Raw genomic sequence first — 20,059 nt, 5'->3', positions numbered from 1 at the left:
ACCATTAATCCCATATTGCAGATATCGTATTTTACGATATTAAGCGAAGGAAAAAGCGCGGAAAGGTTCGAATCATGGCAGTAACCGATCTGCCTCGGACATGGAAAATGATGAATGGATCACGCCTTCAGAGTAAGATAGGTGAATAATAAACGAATAAATTCAGATGCAGATAATTGAATCAACAATAATATTAAATACACATGCAAATTCCTGAAAACCGGTTTTACTCAAATTAAGTGTTATTCTTCTTTGCACTTTTTCATCCTACTGATGAGGGCCTAAAGCCCGGTTAATATTTTTTAGAGAGGACTTCGCATTGGACACGTTCAGGGGAGTTCAATAGGGCTACGACGAGTGCTACGATCGTTAACTGATGCAGGTGAAGAAGAATTCAATGATTGGCTTGAACAACTTGGTAGGGGTACCATCAACTGGACAGCGACCGATCAATCTAATGATTTTGTTTGTCTACCAGATAGTTGTTTAACATCAAATATTGTATATTGATATATACGGACGAATCGGCGACCTCACAACCGAACAATTAGTATCGCGAGTAATATTTTGTCCAAGGAATGAACACTGTAAATCGCTGAATGACAGAATTCTTGAAACGTTTCCCACTTCACTCATCATTATTTCAAGCAGTGATCCCGTTGCTTCGGAAGAAGAAGATGAGATAGCTAACTTCCAGGAAGAATATCTCAATAGCGCAACACCAAGTGAAATGCCCCGCCATAAATTTCACCTCAAAGTCGGCGTACTAATTATACTTCTTAGAAATTTATCTTTGGCTGACGGATTGATCAATGGTACCCGTCTGTTGGTGTTGGCTGTAACTTCTTTTGACAGATAAAATTATCACCGGTCGATTTTCAGGAAGATCAGTTCTCATGCCTAGAATGGATCTGACATCTTCCGACAAAAATATTCCGTATGTTCTGAAAAGAAGACAATTTCCGGTATGCTTTGCCCTCACTATCAATATGGCACAGGGGCAAACTTCCGATAAAGTAGGTATTTATCTTAAAAATTATGACTTATATTATCTTATAAATTATGACTTTTATATGTCCATTCAAAGATTCTCAATTGCCTTCAATGTATTCAGAAATGGAAAAGTTTTATGGATTTCGATTTGGGACTGTCAAATTGTCGTTTGGAAAGTCAAAGTTTTATGAAACCTTCTGTGAGTGTTTTGTTCATTCGTCCGGAATGAATACCATACCATGAAGAAATCATAAAAAAGCATATATAATATATAATTATATTGACGGGCTTGAATACTCTCTGAGGTTTTTTCAATTGTGGTTCTGAAAATTTTGTAAACAATATATAAGTAACGGAAATGTGTGTATCCTATGACGGTAAATTGAATAGTGGTTCATATCAATTTCTGATATAAATTTCTAGTCAAAGCTCTATTCGTTGTCCATAATTTCAAATTTTTGTAAATTTCTTATAGATTGCAAATAAAAATTTAACACATCCAACAGCGTATTTCATTGATACCAATCGATTCCAAACAATGTTCAGATGAAAACTAACATCCTGGTCACAAAACAAAACCATCCTTCTGTTTTGTCGCTAAGGATGTTTGTTTTCTGGTCTCAACAAGGCAATATTGAAATTCAATACAAGAAATAAAATTCGAATTTCGCGCCCCTCAATTATAAAACAGAAAACTGTTATTAAACAGTTTTTCTGTATTGATAATACGTTTTCAGCGCCATCTCATTGTCAAATGTGTTTTCACTGGCGAAAATGTAGTCGGTTTTTAGTACTAGCGATATGAGGGCGTTTCCTATCTTTCTTCTCTATAATCTTTGGTTGCAATATTATATTCAGTTAAATTCAAATACTCTGTCAAATTCTATGAGCTGCAATTGCTTGGCAACGAAAATTAAAAACCTTTGGACAGTCTCAATTCAGATTCCACATTTATTTTAATAGGTACTTAACTCAGAGAAGGGAGTTCGACTCTCAATGAACACCGTGTATCTCCCTTATGCTTCGAAAACGGGAAATATTTCATAAGAAAAAAATGATTCTCCCGATATTCTCTACACGTCATACGAGTTTGTCCAGTTTATGATGAAACACCCTGTATATTATCTTATTACTGATGCTAATCCTTATGGATGTGAATGTATGTAATGTGCATAGGGTAAAGTAGGGTGAGATGGCCAGGCGGGAGAGATGACCAATGGCCTAAAACTCAATGAAGCGACATTCGGTGGCGCTGCTTATCCTATTGGACAATTAACGGCAACAAACGTACATCGTCAGTTTGTTTTCATTCACTTCGAGGAGATATTAGAGCGCAAAAAAATCGAAAACCATACGGCGCCTTCATAAAATTTTATAGGTGTTTCAAATAATATTCAACTACGAATTTTTAGTTGCTATTTTACTGCTGTTTTCATCAGACCAGGTGAGTGCAATATTCTTTAAGTAATTCTAACCTCTGAAAACAATTGAAAACGAGTATTGGGTTTTGTTCATCTCGTTGGCCATCTATCCCTAGCATTTGGGAGAGATGGCCAAATATATTTCTTTGTGTCTTTTCCTGAAATATGAAATAATTTTTCAGATTGCTGTAAAAAATGCCGACAGAGTATAGAAGAAAACTCTCAAATCGAGGTAAATATACTGAAGATAATTTGAAGCTTGCCATTGAAGCTGTCAGAAATGGTTCTTCTGTGAACGGCGCCTCAAAAATGTATGGTATTCCTAGAAAAACCCTTGAGAGGAAAATAAAAAATAACATTTCCACGACTGGAAGACTGGGTCCTGATAGTATGTTAGGAGAAGCGAATGAAATAAAATTGGTACAACATATTAAAAAGGCACAAAAATACGGATTTCCTATGACGTCACAAGATGTTCGTAAGCTCGCCTATAATTTCGCTGAAGGTCTGCTGATAAACCACAAGTTCAGTAAAGAAAAAGAAATTGCAGGTTCCGACTGGCTCAGGTCCTTCATGAGGAGACATCCTGACTTGTCCACTCGCAAAGCTGAGGGTTTATCTCTAGGACGAGGTGTGGGAATGAACCGTGTGGATGTGAGAAGTTATTTTGAACTTTTGCATGAAGTATTGAAACAAAATGATCTTTTCGATAAACCTGGGTGCCTCTTCAATGTTGATGAAACAGGCCTTCAATTGAATAATCGTCCAGGCCACGTTTTAGCTGAAAAAGGAGCCAGAAATGTGGTTACAGTGACGTCAGGGGAGAAAGGTGAAACAATCTCGTGCATAGCTTGTTGTAATGCAGAAGGTTTCTTTCTACCTCCAGTTTGCATATTCAAAGGCAAGAATTCGAAAAAAGAATGGACTGATTCAATGCCTCCTGGTTCACATATTGTGATGTCTCAAAAATCAGCCTATGTTACCGCTAATATTTTTTTGAATTGGTTCAAAAATCACTTTTTACCACGAAAGGGCGAAGGGAAAGCGTTATTGATTCTTGACGGGCACTCTTCTCATTGTTCTTGTGTTGAACTTCTGGAAACCGCCGAAGCAAACGATGTCATTCTGTTGTGCCTACCGCCTCATAGCACGCATTATTTGCAACCACTTGATAGGGCTTTTTTCAAATCTCTTAAGACCTTTTATTATCAAGCTTGCAAAGAATGGATGCAGAACCACCCCGGAAGAAAACTAGGACGCCCACAATTTGGTGAACTCCTAACGAAAAGTTGGGGAAAATCGGCCTCTGCAGGAAATGCAATGTCAGGTTTCAGGGCCACTGGTATATTTCCCTGGAATCCTGATGCTATACCCGATTATGCCTACACAGTTTCTGATCAAATGGTAGACTGCGAAAACAGAGAAGGCCAGGTACAAACACAAGCAACAGAAGAAAGCAGACTTCCGATCAATTTGATGGAAGATGCAATACCATCCTGTAGCCATGATAATATAGAACCTCGAAGTTCAACTCCAGCCGAAGGAATATCCATTCCAGATTTGACGCCCGGAAAACTTTTAACTCGCATCAATCCTACACCAGCACTAGTAGCTTCTGCAAGAAAACGAGCAAAAACAGTTGCTACCGCATTAACTTCTCCTGAGCACATTGCGAGCGTGAAAGATAGGTCAACGAAAAAAAAAGTGAAGGAACTGAAAGAAATCCGGCAGAAGAAATTCAGGAAGAAAAACATTCTTCAAAAGAGACAACGCGCCCTCTCGACAAGTTCTGATGAGGAGAACATAGAGGTTCCATATGAAGAAGAAAGTGATGCTCTTTCTGAAGTTGATGAAACTGAATGTGTAGGATGTGGAGAAAGCTACAACAAAACCCGAAAACAAGAAGATTGGTTGAAATGTATAATATGCCAGAAATGGTTCCATGAAAACTGCTCTTCCTTTTTGAATACTTGTCAGAATTGTGGTAAAACTGCATTCAGAAAAAAATGAAATCTGTTTCATAGATTGTATCTTGTTTTTTCATTACAGAAAAATATTTTTTCATTAAGATTTTTCATGTTGAATTCATCTATATTTTTTGGCCATCTCTCCCTGACTTCATTGGTCAACTGACCCTACCCCTGTGGGGATAGATGGCCATATGCAAGCTATTCTTGTAAAGATTATTTAGAAAAAAATATAAGTTTATTGACTGTATTTACTTATTAACCTGTTTCTTTGATAGTTAAGCAATAATAAAAAAATATTTCATGAAGTCAATATGTCACTATAACCTTACAGGCACCCAATATGCAAAACGATGGCCAACTAACCCCACTCTCCCCTATATATTATATATATATAAAAAGTTTCATAATTCAATTCCTGTCTGCATGCCGTTAGAAATTTTCATATTATTATAACTCAGACATTAAATTATCATTCAAATTTCCTATTTCTCCCCAGTTTCCCTAATCTGGTAGAAAATTAGTAAACTTGTATAGTTTTTCCTAGGTTTCTTTGAAAAAACCGATTTTCAAAAAGTTTTTCCTAGGTTTCTCTAACAAAAACCGATCACTAAAGAGTTCAAAGAGTTTTTCCTAGGTTTCTTTAAAAAAAACGATTACTATTTTATAATTCATAATATTTTTTAGTTTTTTATTTCACGATTACGTCGATAAAACATTTTTCCGGTCGTAAAAAGAAAATATTTAAGATGGCACAAGAGAAAATAAATTTGTTACTAGCTGAAAAATTGGGTATGCTCTTGCCTAAATTTTCTGGTATTGAAAATGAACTTCATTCTTTTATTAAGAGTTCTGAACAATATCTATTGATGTTTGCGGATGAAAACCAAATAGTAAAGAATTATTGTTATGCTGTCGTTAAATCAACACTGACTGATAGAGCCCTAGCTGAGGTTTCCACATCTTATATTCCTGATAATTGGGGATTATTAAAGAACTTTTTATATAGCAAATTTGGTGATAATATTAATTTAGACGTTTTGATTCATAACTTACAATTTTTGACTAAAAAACCGCATGAAGATTTATTAGCTTTCATTGATAAAATTATTGCAATGAAAATTAGAATAAATTACAGAACTGATGCCGATGTAATGCCTGATCCAGAGAAACAAATTTATGAATCAAATATTCACAAAATTTGTGCTTATTTCGAATGCCCCGTAGAATTGAGAACATATTTGATTACCAATAATGCACTTTCTTTCGACGAAACGGTCAATGCCGTGAAGGATGATTATCTGTGCAATATGGCACAATATGAATTATTAGATAAGAGTCGTCGCAACAAGAATATGCAACCGTCGAATACAGCATTCAATTATCAGTCGACGCACCGAAATAATCATTCATTTAATCATCAGCCGAGAAATAATGTTAATAGATTTTATAATAATCGGCCAGTGAAAACCCATTATCCTTCATATCGAGAAACTTTCGAAAGATCAAATCCACATCAACGAAATCAAAATGTTGATATTTTTAAGCCTAACCCAAATTAGAGAAATGATAGTCCGCCTGAAAAAATGTCTATACAGACTAGAAATTACCCGCAAAAAAGAGCAAATTATTCGACGCAATACAATGTCAATCCGCAAAGAAACATTTATAATAATCGCAATGAAAATTATCCAAATGTTAGTCATCGTAATGAAAATATTCCGAATTTTACGTTCGAAGAATTGACTCACGCTGAACAAGAAGAGCGAAAGGAGAATTTTTATAGTCAATCAAAACCTTCTACATTGAAGATGCAAATCAATCAAAATTTTCGTCAAACAGAAAAACTCGCATTGACTTAAACCAAACGTTAGAATACCATAATCAATCACCCTATGTAGAATTTGAATATCCTAAGTGTAAATTATTGATTGATAGTGGATGTTCTGTTTGTCTAATTAATCCAAAATTCGCTTACAATAATTTTTAAGAAAATATTTTTAGAGAAGATACCACCCTTACTGCATGTTTCAGATCTCAAACGTCAAACGAAAAAGTGTTATTGCCTTTATTTTCCGAATTAAGAATTAATTATTGTCATCCCTTTGTTCTTTACAAATTTCATAAAAATTATGATGCTCTATTAGGAGCAGATTTCCTCAATAAATACGATTTTAGAATTGAATTCAAAAATATGGTTTTAGAAAGTGATTTTTGTCGAATCCCTTTTAAATATCAACAAGTTTGTCAAAATCGTACAAGAATTCCTATAGATTTGAGTTACTTAGAACCCAAAATAAAGAGTCAGCTTATCCAAATCTTTCAAACCAATGATAAAGTCCTTCAAGTACCGGGTCAACCAATGAGTTTTTCAAGTAAAATAAAACACAGAATTAGAACGATTGATGAAAATCCAGTTCACTGTAAAATTTATCGTTATCCAGAGAGTCATCGTGAAGAGGTGAAAAACCAAATTGAAGATTTATTGGAAAAGAAAATAATCAGACCGAGTATAACTCCTCGGTCATTTCCCGTAGTAATTGTTCCTAAAAAGAGGACTTCAATTCATCGTGAACATGTCGTCGAGTAAGGAAGTCGATGCGAGTGTTTCCCTTCAACTTACGATTCCCCAATGCGGTTACTGTAAGAATTCAATAGTGAAACATTGTTGTAGATAATAAACTGCAATAAACTGTTCCACCCTAGTTTTAGTGCTAAAAAGAAAAAATGCTGTAAGGTCAAGTTATCCAACTCCTATGTTAGTGACAAAAACGGAGGAGATATATCTCCATCAAGGGAAGCAACAGCGAAATCAATTTCTGGTGATTCATCCCACAACAATCTTCTGCTGAAAATTATCTTCTAACTTGAATCGAAGAATAATATATTGATGGAAAATAATTCCCTACTGAAAATCAAAATATCTACATTGGAAGATGTCATTCAAAAAAAGGATAATGAATTAAACATTCTGATGGAAGAAAAACCGTCGACACACTTGATGAGTCAGGTACAGGTGAACGGGAATTCCGCCGGTGGTAAATGTTGGAAAATTTTATTGAAAAAATATGCTATATTTATATGGATGATATAATAATATTTTCAAAAACTGTTGAACAGCATTTAGCTGATATCCATAATATTTTAGAAACACTTGCATCAGAAAATCTGAAAATTCAGTTAGATAAATGTCATTTCTTTAAAAAAGAAATTCAATTTCTTGGTCATGTAATAACCCCTGAAAGAATCAAACCAAATCCAAATAAATTAGAAGTTATTCAAAATTATCCTATTCCTAAAACACAGAAGGAAATTAAATCTTTCCTTGGTCTTATAGGATATTACAGAAAATTCATTCCCAATTTTGCAAAAATTATCAAACCATTGACAATGTGTTTGAAGAAGAATGCAAAGATTAATATTGATAACTCTGATTACATTGAATCCTTTGAATTATGCAAAAATAATTTTTTGAATCGCCCAATTCTCCGATATCTCGAATTTAATGCTCCCTTTGTTTTGACAACTGATGCGTCAGGTTTTGCGATAGGTTCAGTTTTATCCCGAAGAGAACCACCTGATGATCTTCCGATCGCCTACGCAAGTCATACTGTGAATCCCGCAGAAACTCGATATAGCACATATATATATATATATATATATAACATATATAACAATAGAAAAAGAATTATTATCAATTGTTTGGTCATGTAAACATTTTCGACCATATCTCTACGAAAGGAAATTCACGATCTACACAGATCATAAACCATTAATTTGGCTATTTTCGTTAAAAGAACCGAATTCAAGATTAATGCGCTGGAGAATCAAGTTAGAAGAATACGATTATGAAATCAAGTATAGAAAAGGATCGATGAATAATGCCGATGCATTAAGTAGAATTATATGGAAATCTGGACAATAAGAAAACGTATGAATGAACTAAATGAAAATAATGATATTCCAGAATCAAATAATGTTAAAGAAAAAGAAGGTAATTTTTTTGAAGCTCCGAAAAAGTATTCGTTTGCACACTGTGTATCTAGAGATCTAGAAATGAGTAAAGGAATCGCGTCAATTTTTAAAAATAAATACGGAAATGCAGATGAATTAAAATTACATTATAAGGGTATTGGTGAAGTCGCATCTATTAGAAAAGACAATAAGAATATTTATTATTTAATATCAAAAGAATTTTATTTTAATAAACCTAATTATGAAAATGTTTTTGAATGTTTAATCAAGCTCAAAGAATTATGTGAATATAATAACGACAAATATTCAGCATTACCACGATTAGCAAGTTGTCTAGATAGATTGGAATGGTCATGCATTTTCAATATGATCAAATATATTTTCAACGAATCAAAAATTATGAAAAACAAAAAATGAATATATTGGAGAGTTTAATGGAATCGAAGATGACGAAATTTCTTCGATTAATCATATATCAGATGATGAATTAGATGAATGTGTTGATCTTTTAACTAACCCTAATGAGGAATTACCAGATTTAGAAAATGAAGATTCAAGTGAATTGAAAACAGGAAATGTTATCATACATGGCAATATCACAGTTCACAGTGGTATTGAAAACCCCATTTTAGAAATTCCTTACACTGAGAGAAGCGTAAATGCCTATCCGTTACAAATTATTTCCGAAACAGCATCGAATTTCAATGTTATTAATACAAAAATTAAATTATTTGGAGATAAACTTAGATTCAGAGTGTCTATTAATTCAATTGATAAAGATATTTTTCAGTTCATTAAAGAATTCGTACAAACCAAAAAGTCATATACAATATATTTTGCGTCTCAGGAATTAGAAAAACCTTTTATAACCATTTTACAGAATAAATTCGATTATGAAACCCTCAATTTCAAAATTTCGAATATTTTGCTAGAAGACATAGAAGATAAAGAAGAACAACTTTTGAGAATTCAACAATACCATGAAACCAAGACTATTCATCGTGAAAATTTAATAAGTTCGTGAGAAAAAAAGTATTATTGGCCGAATATGAATAGAGATGTTCAAAATTATATTGATGCATGTGAAATTTTTCAAAAGAATAAGTACGAAAAGACACCCATTGAATTACAGTTTAAACCAAACCCGATAGGATCAAAACCATTCACACATATTCATTGTGATACTATAAGATTTGGACAAAATTATTGCTAGAGCATTGTAGACTCATTTTCAAGGTTAGGTCAGTGTTACCCTTTACTTCAGAAAACGGGACCAGAAATTGTAAATGAATAAATTATATTTTTCAGTCATTATGGCATTCCTATAAAAATAACCTGTGACAATGGACTTGAATTTAAAAATAGCGAAGTACAAGATTTTTGCAGAGTCCATCAAATTGAAGTTCATTACATTACTAATTACAATCCTAACTCAAATGCTCTAGTAGAAAGATTCCATTCAACCCTGATCGAACAAAGGAGAACTATTGAATCTAAAAACTCCGCATTCCAAAGTAAATTGGCACAAGCTTTATTAAGTTATAATAATTCAAATCATTCTAGCCTAGAATTAACACCTATGCAAATAATAAAGGCAGATTTAAATTATTCTTTACCAATCGAACAAACTCACAACGAGAAAAGTCAAAATTACGATGAGAATTATATTGAGAATTTAAATGATATAACGAAACACTTGGAGGAAAATCAAAAGAGGGCAACCGAAAAGTTAAATAAAGTAAATGAAAAACGTTCAGCAAAAAGTAGTTATGAACTGAATGAAAACTCCACTTTTATAAAAAATCCAACAACGCGTAAACTCGATACCGTATACAAAAAAGTAGATGCTCGAGAAATCGATACACATAGAATTCAGGATAAGAAAAAAAAACACATTTATCATAAGAAAATTTTAAAACAAAGAAAAACGTAGTTAAATATTTTGTTTCGGATCAAGATGAAATACGTCACATTTACCTCACAATTATTCCCTTAGAAAATAATATCCTTCCAATTTTATTAGGAAAAGCCTACATTACAAAAAGGCATATATAATTGATTTATCATATTGATTTGAGCCAAATTGAAGATTTAATAATCAAATATCAAAAAGAGATTGATCATTTCAAAAATAAACAACTAGGGTTTTCTCAGACAGCACATAATCAGTATTTACAACATTCAAATTTAATAAATGTAAAAACATAAGAAGAACTTTTAACTCGGAGAATTCGAGAAAAAAAAGAGGAATGATTAATGTTGGAGGCAAAATATCGAAGATATTAGATATTATCAGAACATAGGATTCTGATGACGAAGAGCTTTACCAAAGTCATTTTGAAAGTATAAAGAAAAACGAAGAGACACTTATGAAGAATTAAAAAAAAATGCTACTTTTATAAATGACTCGAAAAATAAGTAAATTAATAAATTTCAGAAAATAACAGAAAATTTCAAATTGCTTCGTACTGTACCTCAACTAGAACGTATTGAACAAATGCATCTCATGACTTTTGAAATTTAAGACATCAAAAATATTTTGGATGAGATTCAGACAGCAGTGAGTTTTGCAAGATTGCACATCCTGCATGAATCTATTCTTCCTTACACAAAATTTGCGGAAATTGTCAAAAACGATACTATCATTCCAATGCATCACTTAAAAGATTATTTCCAGATATGTCATACCAAAGTCATTTTCAAAGAAAAAACATTGTTATTTCTAATTTCAATTCCAACGGTTTATGAAGAAAAATATAATCTATAAAAGTTTTACTATATACCTCAACGTAATTTATCCCTTCCTTTCACAAACCCCTATATGCTGACTCGAGACGAAGAACTAAGATGGTCCACGAAACAATGTCATCAAGTAGAAGAAGACTACTTCTGTGATCAAGATTCCCTCGATAGGCCTCCAGAATGCATGAAAAATGTTTTGAAAACTCATTTAGAAAGCTGTCCCAAAAAAGAATCACCCTCAGCACCAAATTTAGAAGCATTGGAAGATGGAAGTATTTTGTCGATCAATAATATGGAAATTCAAGAAAAATGCCCACAGCAGACAAAGTATCATTTTACTCTGCCAATGGCTATAATATAGTCCAAGTGTATCATTAGTAACAATCAAAAGGAAACTTACCCCATCCAAGTTAAAAACGAAGAAAAATACATCGTTTTACCAAAACCTACATTTTTAATAATCACTCCAAGGAAGAAGAAAAAGAAGACTCCGACGATGAAGCGATTTCAGATATCCAGCTAGAAGAAATTGAAGACTGGAAATGAAATTCTTCGATATCAACATTTGTGATTATTGTGATTCTTATAATAATTTTAACAAAAATTTGGGTAATTTGTTAAGTTTTTCATAATTTTAAAGCTACACCTCAAAGAGGTTATACCTTTATCCAAAGGAGGGAGGAATTATGTAATCGCACCCCATACTAATTCAATGTAACGTATCCAGATTAACCATAAGCATTGTATTATAATAATTTTAACGAAAATTTGGGCAATTTGTAAAGTATTTCATAATTTTAAAGCTACACCTCAAAGAGGTGATACCTTTATCCAAAAGGAGGAGGAATTATGTAATCGCACCCCATACTAATTCAATGTAACTTATCCAGATAAACTATAAGCATTGTATATGACTTTGTTGCAGCCTGCAAAGTCAGCAATGAACACCTGCAGTGCTGAGTCACATCCTATAGATAAGATATTTGTATAAAAGCATCTTCTTCCTTGCTTTCAGCGAAGAAATAGATCTAGAGCCTTAGTCGATAGTCATAGTTTACAGAGAATATGCAAATATTCTCTATTGTAAATAAAGTGTTTTTTAAAAACCAAGTCTTCAACCCAAAATTCATAATTATATATTATTTATTACTGATTCTACTGAAAATGTGTCTACCTTTAATTCTATGGTTTTCAAAAAAGATCCCTTGAACAAAAAACCCAAGTATCATTAAACAAAATTTTAGAGCTATTTATTGATGAATTTCTATTTATTTGAGGCCGTGAGAATTCTTTTTATTAATATATAGGAACGAAAAGAGAGTATGGATAAAGGATAACAGAAAGCATTATCAAATAGGTATCAAATAAAATTAATTTTAGAGCTGTGAGTAATACTTGAAAACCTTTAATGAAAAACACGAAAAGAGAATATGGATAAAGGATAACAGAAAGCATAATCAAATATAAAATGAAATTAATTGAAGAGCTCTAATACGTGAAAAACCTTGATTAGAAATCTTTAAGATATATATCATTTTCAGATTGATCAGCGATGAATACATAAGAAGCATAAAAAGTTTCTTTCATTGGAATTTAGTTTGAATGTTCCTCCTTATTAGATATTGTTTCAATAAACTAACATTTTGTTACTTAAGGTTATCAATTTCTTACATGCATAAAAATCTAAAAAACATTGTTCAATTTTTTATTATTCATCTTCCTTTTGTATGAATCTTGTGTTTTAGAATGAATAAATCGTACTTACTGTTGCTTCCACTAAATTTTTGACCCCTCTATCTCTGATTTTTAAAGTTAACAATGCAAATCAATAAAATCATTATTATCTCATCACATTTTTCATTGAATTTGTAAAATAGTTTATATCAATATATGAATCTATAATCTTAATGGAGTTTCAATATTTTACGAGAAAAACGGAATGGAGAAGTAATTTTGCACTATATAAAGAATCTGAATGGTCGTTTTTTTTTTAGAAATTTTCAGGGATCATTTATTCGATGTCTTCATAACGATTTTGAGAAAATTTGGTAATCTTATGTAAGCTCAGCAGGCTCATATTTAATTATTTATGCTCAAGCAGAATATGAATATGTTTTTTGAGAATACGACCATAAGTCATTTCAGAATGAAATAAATATTCCCAAGAAAAGTAGAGTTGTCTCTATTGATCTTCTCATCGAAATGAAGTAATTTCTTACGTTCCCAATTGATTGTTTTCGTTTCAGAATCTAGAAGTATTGGTTACTAACGTTAGAATTTGGATAAGAATTGCTATTCGAATCATAGTGTATAGAAACATTTTATTTCCCAATCAAGTTTTATGAAATATGGCGTTCAGAAATATCGAAATTGACTACCAAGAACATGATATAAGAACATGTATTTTACTATGAAATGATCCTTTCTGATGGTTTGAGACTTCTCGTCAAAAAGAATGACATAGATGCTCGCATAGATGTTTGTTGATCACTTCACGATGAGTTCAATTTATCAGAACGACTCTTGAAACTCAATTTGAGAAAGCAACCTCAGATGTAGTCTATATCAAAATATAATCTCTAAAAAAGCATCTCAAAAAATCAGCTGATTATTGGCCACTTCTATGTAAAAAAATTTAGGGAATTACCTGCATCTTTTTCAACTTTTCTCAAACATTCATATTTATGTTGCAGCATGTAGAAGATTTCAAGGGTAGATGAGCGAAGGTTATGACAAATTTTACTTTTCAGTAGAGAGTAAGCGTTATTTCGTAAGCCTGCGACTTTCATTTTAAAACGGGCTATTCGTAAGGATACGTTTTTATTATTGACGTCATCGATATGAGCGTGATGACGTCATCGCTAAAATTTTTATGTGGGTGTTGTAATACATTATTTGAAAGGTCTTTCAAATACCTATTCAGCCATATCAATATGTACAGTAATTGATTTGCGTATTGTCCCAAATATTATTGATGAAATTTCAACAGATATCGCGATGAAATGTATTGAGTCATACCAATTATGACGTATTTATTGACACACAAAATTAAATTTTGTAAAGGCCGTCACTGGTAATGAAATGTCTTATCTACTTTTCTACTTTTTACCCTTTTTAACACGTTTAGGGTATTTAATGAGTATTACAACACCCACATGTCCATTTAAAAATTTTAGCGATGACGTCAGGGCGCTCACATAGATGACGTCAAAAACTGAAAGGTATCCTTACGAATAGCCCGTTTTAAAATATAAATCGACGGGTTTTAGGATTTATTCCTTTCATTTGCATCATACTGTATATGGCATACAGAATTAAAATTACATTATTCTTGAAAACTCCTCAACGAGACTCTCTAAATGACATATGATAATTCTTACAGTTTTTTATTTTTTTATTTTGAGAATAACAACTTCCCCAGAAAATTATACCATACCTCATAATTGACTAAGCATTCGCAAAATAAACTATCCTTTGACAATGTTCTGCCAAAAACTGATTTTACTTAATTTAATTGAGTACTCAATGTGGTCGAACCATTTCAAAAATCTATCAACATATAGACTCAAAAACGTTTTGAATTTTCCACTAGTAGAGGAAATTTTTTTTCCACTAGTAGTGGAAAATTTCTTTTTCCGAACTGCATTCAGAACTCGGCGCAATTTATCAGTACTGAAAATTAATGTTGCAGTTTTGTCCTCATTTATTACGAATGAATTGGAGTAGAGCCAATTTTTGATTATTGTGAAAGTTTCAGCTTCCTCACCGTAAACTGAAAAACTATAAACTTCCAATAATATGTTTGAATCATGGTTTTTCTTAATTTCACCTTTAATATTTTTGTAATCAGGTTGTAAGTTCCTACTCACCACTAAATAAAAGTATTTTTCTGCTATAACTACTGTGATATTTATCAAATGAACTACCTACCTAAGGGTTTTATCAACATTTCAAAAAGGTATTTAGCGTTTCAGTTAGTCTCAATTGTGAGTATACTCGCATTTTAAATGCGATTACCAAACAAATTTCATTCAGCCCCATCGTGGGGCTACTTGAAAAAATGTCTTTCAATTTTTTTTTCTTCAATATGGGGAGGGCTAGATGTTTTCTGAGTATTACACCTGATAGCCCTCACCCCAAAGTAAGCTAAAATAATTTTAGTTTAGATTAACGTATCTTTGTTACAGCGAGGTAGGACCTAAAATTTGGAAAAGTGTATCAAGCAGCCCCGTTTTACGGTACATTTCCCTTATTATGACAATAATTTCATATGATTGGTACTGGAGCAATATGCACGAAATGATTCATTGTACATGGTCAACCCACTTGAAGATAATAAGCAGACATGAATCAATAGGTTCTTTGTTTTTCGGTTTAAACCTCGGTTTGAACTATTAGTTTGTCCTGGGATGAATTCATTCTCGGTTCAATCTACCATCGAGGGTAATTCACCTCCAGGAAACTTCAATTGTACTTCTTTTGAATTATTTAGTTTTTCCTGAAATTTAACTCTTCTCATTTCGCTAATTCCATTCAATTCAATCTATATCTATATCACGTTTACTGCACTCCATCTTAGTAAACAAAAATCTTTCAAACACTCACTGTTACAATTGGCGAATTTTGAACTTCTTTTCATTTAAGAAACCACCTGAAATGTGAATAATAAGTCATGTTTTTAGTAAACAGGCATACTATACTTATAGTAGATACCTATGGAAGAATACTACTTAGAAGACACGTTTTCTCATCAACTCGGTTTCATTTGATCAATGCTAAACTTATTAGGCGGCAATGGTAATCAAAATTGTTGATAAAATAAACCAACCCGAATGAATTGCGTTAGCAGTTCTGCCAATGAATAGATGTATAATTAAATTCATTACGCAGATGTCCCAAATCAGAGTTCCAATTTGTGTTGGGAAAATAATAACATCTAACTAACGAAATACCGAGTACTTACAGTTTTGAAGCTTCCCTAAATCATGTGGGAATCCAGCATGCTTCACTTCAACATATTCCTTTTATAACGTGTAAGCACAGGCGTTCACTACCACATCTTTCAAATTAACCTCTAAATTAGAACTCGGTAGTCGGTACACAGATAAGGCGTCACAGACATGGACACAAGGAAGAGACGACTCGGGCGGGGAGTCCGGGTTGTTCGGTTATTTTGACTAGCGATGCGCCCTCTGATGATAGAAATCTGAACATGTGCAAGCAGGTTGTTTGCCAATAGGCGCTTTCTTTTTGGTGCTTCATGCACCGGTACAGCTCCGGGCTTCTCGCCCCTGAGCTGTTCCCAAATAAAACGGTTATTAGTGCGCCAACTGCGCGCAGCGAGTTGGATGATCAGCTGTTGAGCAAAATGACAAGAGACAAGTCCGGATTCGCTGTTCTTTGGATTATTTGTTATAAGTTTGACGTTAAAGTCGTTGATTATTAATAAGTTTCACTATTTTTCCGAAATCTATTGCCATATATTTTATTTGGTTGAAAAACTTGATTTACCGGGTAAACATTACCCTTTCTTTGCTATGGAGAGTAAAAATATACGAAATACTGGATATGTCTGTAGATATAAAACTTGAAAAAATTATTTAACAATGATTTAATCTCTTAAAGCTTCGTTTATAATCCTCTTTGGTAAAAGTAGGTAAAGAGTGTTCTGATTTTACGAAAATTGCATTCAAGGACGTGAAATATCAACTTATTTGAAATGAAATGCTACATTTTCACTGATGGGCGCTACTAAACTGAAGCTTGTCGTTTATTCATTTGATCTATCTCTAAAAATTATGCATTCATGAAAAAAATGATTAGTCCACTCTTCAAACCTGAAAGAACGAATCCCATCTTCATTCAAAATCATTCAGTTCTAATTCCATCTAACATTGATTCTTTATTCATTTATTCAATAAAAAAATTAACTGACAGCTTCAATTGACGAAAAAATCAATCTTAGGTGGTCCATAAGGTGTATTACAGCCTTTTTATAGTATTAATCCACAAATTTCAACAATACACGTCTTCTAATATTTGTTGACATGTAAACATAACCAAAAAGTTTGTTTACGGGCTTCAAGCCCTCGACGTGCACCAGCATTTCGGTTGGTGCAAGAGGGGGCAGGGGAAGGGAACGCGAGCTGCTCCGGTGCTTGACGCCCCAATCAAAAAGAACGCGTCGGTGCTCGAGCGAGATGCACCGGAGCTGCCCAGGAGCTGCTCAAACGGTCAAAAAGAAAGCGTAAAATGTGTGAAGAGTGCTTCATTTGCTTTCGTTTACGAGATTTCGTTTTCAGTCATGAAAGGTTTTGCGGGATTCATTTCTTGATTCATAGTTCGCTACTTCCCAGTTGGTAGTACTGTTTCATCCCATTTCAAAATTGATTAAATTTCATTAAAAGGTTAAAATCTTTGATTCATTCAACTTTATTTAGAAAATTATTTCTAATTTTCAGTTCAAATTGAACAAGTTTTCTTAGCACCAATGTATCAATTTCAGCCATTGAGCCATTGTTGATGATGGAGAAGGCAAGATATCATAGTTGTGGTTATCATAATCATTTTCTTTCTATTATGATCATGTAAAAAGCCAAGAAGTTCGAATTCGAAACACATTACTCTGTTTTATCAGCTGATTCAGAACATAGTCGGAATTCTATTCCATGAATACACTGCGCAAAAAAATTAACGCACATTCTGAAAATCTCAATTTTAATGAAAGTTAACTCTACATTGACTTTATAACTTATTTTTTATGTACTCTCGGGAAGGTTTTGAACGAAACAAGACACATTAAATGGAAGAAAAATTCAGGATTTCACCGAATCTTATGTGGAAGATGAGAAATGAACAATTTTCAAAATACTGAAATGCAAGGGGTGGTATTTCCACCCCTTGCGTTAATTACAGCTCGGCAACGACGGTTCATACTCAAAATGAGGGATCTTAAAATGTTCTGATCTAATCCTTCCCAGATTTCACCGAGTTGGATTCCTAAGTCATTAAGAGTAGCTGGATGATTTTCTGAACTTTTCAGCCTTCTATTGAGGTTGTCCCAAAACTGCTCAATCGGATTGAGATCTGGACTTCTTGCTGGCCATTCCATTCGAGAGACTTCAACCTCTTCAAGGTACTCCTGAACGATGCGCGCACGATGGGATCTGGTATTATCGTCCATAAAAATGAAATTTTCAACAATGTATGGGGCAAATGGCACTACATGCTCTTCAAGAATGTTCCCTATATACTTATCAGCATTCATAGCTCCATTATCAACGACCACTAGGTCTGTGCGAGCAGTCAAAGATATTCCACCCCATATACCATAATCGATCCTCCCCCGAAACCAGTAGTATTCAGGAAATTGCACTGAGCATATCTTTCATGTGGACGTCTGTATACAAGGGAAAGTCGATCACAATGGTAGAGGCAGAATCTAGACTCATCTGTGAAGAGAATTCTTTCCCAATGCCTCTTCCCAATGGATATGCTCTCTCGCAAAATCCAAACGCGCTCTTCGTTGGCTGGGATAAGAGCTGGGCCTCTTGCCGCGACACGAGGCCTTAAATCATATTCTCTGAGGCGATTTCTCATTGTCTGAGTGGTGATTTGCACCACATGAGTTCGCTCAAGCTGAATTTGAAGGAGGCGAGTGGTTGCAAACCGTTGTCTCAACGAAGAAACTCTCAAGTAACGTTCTGGAATGGCAGTTGTTACCCGTGGTCTACCCTGTCCTGGTCTTCGGACATTCATACCTGTCTCCCTGAATCGCTGCAACATTCTGGACACACTTGTATAGGAAACTCCAAACCTTTCTGCAATTCTTGAGTATGTCCACCCTTCTTCTCGCTTGGGCACATTCCTCTTGGGTCAAATTGCGTGTTTCGCGTTGCATAGCGATCGAGTGTAGAAAATCAAACGAAAGAAAAACTATTGATCACTAGAATTGATTGAGAACAACTGATTTTAGAATGGAGCAAATACATTCAAAATCTGATAATATCATTTTTTAGTCCTGCTGGAAAAAAACATCTGTATTGAAGAAAACCGTTGAAAGTGGATAACATATGCATGCATAATTCTAATAAAAATAATTATCATTGAGAACACCTTCAGTTGTAGAATAAATTTGAGATTTCCATAATGTGCGTTAATTTTTTGCGTAGTGTACTAATACACGATATTTATCGATTTATTGACAATAAATAACACATTTGAACCCAGTTTCCGCAGCCAATCTTCGAAATTAAGTGAAACAACTATCAACTAAAAAAAAAGATTAATTCGACGAAAATCTCAAAATCCCCTTCAAAAATTAAAATGACTCTACTAACGAACTATGTCACTGCAATCTACATTCGAATATTGTGACTCTAACGAGACATTGGCGACATTTTTTGTGGTCATCGTTTTTGCAAGAATATGATGGATTTGGTCACGTGACGTGATCCAATCCGCATTCCGAATTGCATATCTTAGCGTTGTAATTTGTAATCTGTGCTTCTGAGCCACCATATTCTTGCAAAATTTCCAATTGTCGCCGCTGTCTTGTTCACTTGTTAGAGTCAATGTACATTTGAATACAGCGACTCTGACAAGACAGTGGCGACCATATATCATAAAGTAAGTCAAGGGGTGTGGGTGTGTTCTGTGCCATATATCTATTATATTCTATATCGATAATGGGGCAGAGAAAACTGAAGCCAGCCCGTGGCAGAAATCGACTTCTGCGCATGTGCAGAAATATTAAGAATAAAAATGGCTGATTTGCTCTATCTCTTTCTGATACAGGGTTTTATGAACTGACAGGAATTAAATGATTATACTTCACAACCATTTGAATATTTCGACCTTAGCCTAGCAGTATGTTGATATTGGTTTGAATCATCTAATATATAAAATTCTCGTGTCACAGTTTTCGTTGCCATACTCCTCCGAAACGGCTTGACCGATTTT

At 33.6% G+C, this 20,059-nt stretch overlaps 1 protein-coding gene across 1 annotated transcript; it reads left to right on the top strand.

Annotated features, from left to right (window-relative positions):
* Nucleotides 1-2,254: 2,254 nt before the first annotated feature.
* LOC123318575 (tigger transposable element-derived protein 6-like) lies at nt 2,255-4,689 on the top strand. The gene is made up of 2 exons (XM_044905247.1): nt 2,255-2,437; nt 2,597-4,689. Exon 2 carries the CDS (start codon nt 2,610-2,612, stop codon nt 4,422-4,424), a length of 1,815 nt encoding a protein of 604 aa, XP_044761182.1. The 5' UTR covers nt 2,255-2,437; nt 2,597-2,609; the 3' UTR covers nt 4,425-4,689.
* Nucleotides 4,690-20,059: the final 15,370 nt, after the last annotated feature.

This window comes from Coccinella septempunctata, chromosome 8 (assembly GCF_907165205.1).
Source record: "Coccinella septempunctata chromosome 8, icCocSept1.1, whole genome shotgun sequence".
In the NCBI taxonomy this organism is placed as follows: domain Eukaryota; kingdom Metazoa; phylum Arthropoda; class Insecta; order Coleoptera; family Coccinellidae; genus Coccinella; species Coccinella septempunctata.
Note: the sequence above shows the minus strand (reverse complement) of the source record. Positions and strands in the feature narration are given on the sequence as shown.

Excerpts from the sequence above, each read along its gene's own strand:
- LOC123318575 (XM_044905247.1), top strand. The coding sequence starts at position 2,610 with ATGCCGACAGAGTATAGAAGAAAACTCTCAAATCGAGGTAAATATACT.